The 3,600-nt window shown below is 38.4% G+C and overlaps 1 protein-coding gene across 1 annotated transcript; it reads left to right on the forward strand.

Moving 5' to 3' along the window:
- The first annotated feature begins 303 nt into the window (after positions 1-303).
- LOC136528326 (protein LATERAL BRANCHING OXIDOREDUCTASE 1-like) lies at positions 304-2,001 on the forward strand. Its single transcript, XM_066521274.1, has 4 exons — positions 304-621; positions 735-994; positions 1,129-1,456; positions 1,548-2,001. The coding sequence occupies exons 1-4, from the start codon at positions 388-390 to the stop codon at positions 1,788-1,790; spliced, it is 1,065 nt and encodes a 354-aa protein (XP_066377371.1). The 5' UTR covers positions 304-387; the 3' UTR covers positions 1,791-2,001.
- The last annotated feature ends 1,599 nt before the right edge of the window (positions 2,002-3,600 follow it).

The raw sequence follows: 3,600 nt of genomic DNA on the forward strand, positions 1-3,600 counted from the left end.
TTTTTTTTTGTGTGTGTGAGTACCTTTCTGCAAAGGAGAAATATTTAAGTACGTACCTCTATATCAGGCTGATAGCTATCCTCATTTGATGAACCCTCTTGTTGACTAGAGAAATTTCTTAAGTTATGAATCAGATTAGTTAGTAGTAAATATTTTATTTGTCCTATTTTATGAATTTGATAATGACAGGGATGACTATATGTGGTTGTCGCCCTATTCTTTGACAGTGACCATATGGATTTAATGTATTTTGTTAACACAACAACTCTAAACTAATAATTGTGTTTTAGGGGTCCAGTTTGCCGAGCGACGACCCGAAGCCTCTTGCTAGCCAGTGAAATCCAGCAATAAACTCTGGGGAAAAAATAATTCCAAGAGAGCACTTATATGGCAGATGAATCATGGAGGATTCCTATGTTAGTGCAAGAACTAGCGGCCAAGGTGCAGCAACCACCAAGCAGGTACGTGCAGCCGGAGCAGTATCATCCTGTCAGCGTAGATGTTGGTGCCGAGACGCCGGAGCCCATCCCTGTAATCGACCTCAGCCGGCTGTCGGCTGCTGATGCCGATGATGAGAGCGGCAAGCTCCGGCAAGCCCTGCAGAGCTGGGGGCTCTTCCTGGTGAGTGAGCATCTCAGCTCCTGTTCTTGCCCTTCTTGCTTGCTAGTGTTACTTTTCTTCATCAAATATCTGCTGCTTTGTGAGATGTAACAACCAAGTGGATGTAATTCCAGGTTGCTAACCATGGCATAGAAACCAATTTGATGGATGATTTAATCGATGCGTCAAGAGAGTTTTTCCATCTGCCGCTTGAAGAGAAGCAAAAGTGCAGCAACTTGATAGACGGCAAGCATTTCCAGGTGGAAGGATATGGAAATGACCCAGTGAGATCCAAGGATCAAAGCCTTGACTGGTTGGATCGGCTGCATCTCAGGGTAGAACCGGAAGATGAGAGGAATCTCGTCCATTGGCCTGAACATCCCAAAACTTTCAGGTGTGTTGTCAATTTTGCAAGAATAGGTAGCATTTGCTTTCTTATAATAGCATGGACAATGTTGCTCAAGTAAAAAAAACCATGGCATTAGTAACACGAAATAATTTGGTCAACTAATTTACCGCTATTTACAGGGCTCTTTTACATGAGTACACATTGAACTGCAAGAGAATCAAAGATTGTATCCTTCGGACAACAGCCAAGACTTTAGGACTTAACGAAGATTACTTTGTGGCACAATTTAGCAACAAGGCTCCCAGTTTCGCCAGATTTAACTACTACCCACCGTGTCCGAGACCGGATCTTGTCTTTGGTGTCAAGCCTCACTCAGACACTGGTGTTCTTACGATTCTTCTCATGGACAAAGATGTTGGTGGACTGCAAGTTCTTAGGGATGGTGTGTGGCACAACGTTCCAACTAGTCCTTACAGGTTGCTGATTAACATAGGAGACTACGTGGAGGTACTGACAGTTCCAAATTATCTACACTATGATATCTGTCATGATGCATATTCGGGTTGTTGATTCTCTGATCTGACCTTCGTGGACACAGATAATGAGCAATGGGATCTTCAAGAGCCCAGTGCACAGGGCGGTCACCAACACAGAGAAAGAGAGGATCTCATTGGCCATGTTCCATGGCCTGGATCCTGATAAAGAGATTGAGCCGGCAGCTGCTCTGTTAAATGAGAAGCAACCGGCACGGTACAGGACAGTGAAGGCCAAGGAGTACCTGGCTGGGTTCTATGAACATTTTTGTAAAGGAACTAGATTCATCGAGTGTGTGAAGATATAAACGAGGTTTGATGTCTCTCATTCCCGACTACGTAACAAAGAATTGTTTGTCTCACATTACGGTTTACTCTTGGAGTTGCTCTGTAAGGGTACAACTCCTGTTTACTCCCTCCGTATAAAAACATAAAATGTACTTTTTGGACATGTTTGTCCATAAATAAAGAGTAAATTGCACTCTAGGTACTTAAACTATTAGGGCATTACCATCTAGGTACTCGAACTGAAAAAACTATCACCTGGGTACTTAAACTATGGGGCATTACCATCTGGGTACTCGAACTAAAAAACCTCCCACTTGGGTACTTAAACTATTGTGCCATATCATCTGGGTACCGTCGCCGCCGCTGCAGAGTGAACAGGAGCGCGGGAAAATGAATTTTGAATTTTTTTCTTTTTCTGAAAATGGATGAATAGTGCTAGAATTTGTTATTTTTGTAAAAAAATAATTAGAGCTCCAAACATTCTAAAATTTTTTGTGTAGCCTCTATATGATGTACTCTACATAGGAAAAATATGAAACTTGGAAAATAAATAGTTTTTGTATGTTTAAAAATTATCTCTTTTAATTAATAAATGAACTTCCATAAATTTTATAATTAAAATAAATAAATGTCCAAAAAGAGGCGGCCTACCTGTGCTCGCCTGCTCGCCTGCTCGCTCGCACACAGTTAGGCCGCCTCTTTTTGACATTTATTTATTTTAATTATAAAATTTATGGAAGTTTATTTATTAATTAAAAGATGTAATTTTTAAACATACAAAAACTATTCATTTTTCAAGTTTCATATTTTTTCTAGGTAGAGTACATCATATAGAGGCTACACAAAAATTTTTAGAATGTTTGGAGCTCTAATTATTTTTTTACAAAAATAACAAATTCCAGCACTATTCATCCATTTTCAGAAAAAGAAAAAGATTCAAAATTCATTTTCCCGTACTCCTGTTCACTCTGCAGCGGCGGCGACGGTACCCAGATGATATGGCCCAATAGTTTAAGTACCCAAGTGGAAGGTTTTTTAGTTCGAGTACCCAGATGATAATGCCTCCATAGTTTAAGTACCCAGGTGATAGTTTTTTCAGTTCGAGTACCTAGATGGTAATACCCCAATAGTTTAAGTACCCAGAGTGCAATTTACTCATAAATATACTATGTATTTCAGATTTGATGTAAAATAAACGCTTTGCTCGTCTGCCCAAAAAAATGTTCGTTAAGGAAAAAACCCCACTTTGCTCTTTGTAACCCCAGTCAATATCCATACTAAATGTTATATGTCTTGTGACAATGATTCAGGTTACTGTAGCATTTCAATGTTTCATTATTTTAGAGCAAGATATTTCCAATATTCATATTATTGGACAGCAGGACTATAAGTCTATAACTATATGCTCTCTCCATTTTTCTACTTGTTGTATTAGATTTTTTCCTAAGTCCAGCATTCTTAACTTTGACCATCAATCAATTTCAAAAAACAAGACAGCTTCAAATGTGAACTATATGGTATAAAAGTATTTATTATAGTAAATTTAAAAATATAAATCTTATGGTATCAATCTATATATATATTTTAAAAATAATAGTTAAATATCTCTAATCAACATCAACTGTTACCACGGACCACGAGTTTACAGCAAGTACGTAGTAATACTTATTAAGACCTGATATTCAAAGTTGAGAGTTTCACCGCAACTACATAACACGACATTATTTATACGGTAGCTTGAGGTTGCAGTAAAATGCACTTCCTCTTTGAACAAAAAAAACCTAGAACCAATGGTCCTATTTGCTTGAACTAATCAGCCGTACCGTTTTA

This window comes from Miscanthus floridulus, chromosome 19, assembly GCF_019320115.1.
Source record: "Miscanthus floridulus cultivar M001 chromosome 19, ASM1932011v1, whole genome shotgun sequence".
NCBI lineage: Eukaryota > Viridiplantae > Streptophyta > Magnoliopsida > Poales > Poaceae > Miscanthus > Miscanthus floridulus.

What these genes read in the sequence shown, in the direction of transcription:
- LOC136528326 (XM_066521274.1), top strand. Translation starts at nt 388, where the DNA reads ATGGCAGATGAATCATGGAGGATTCCTATGTTAGTGCAAGAACTAGCG. An exon ending in GAACATCCCAAAACTTTCAG is followed by an intron (nt 995 to 1,128) that starts GTGTGTTGTCAA and finishes CGCTATTTACAG; the next exon opens with GGCTCTTTTACATGAGTACA. An exon ending in ACATAGGAGACTACGTGGAG is followed by an intron (nt 1,457 to 1,547) that starts GTACTGACAGTT and finishes TCGTGGACACAG; the next exon opens with ATAATGAGCAATGGGATCTT.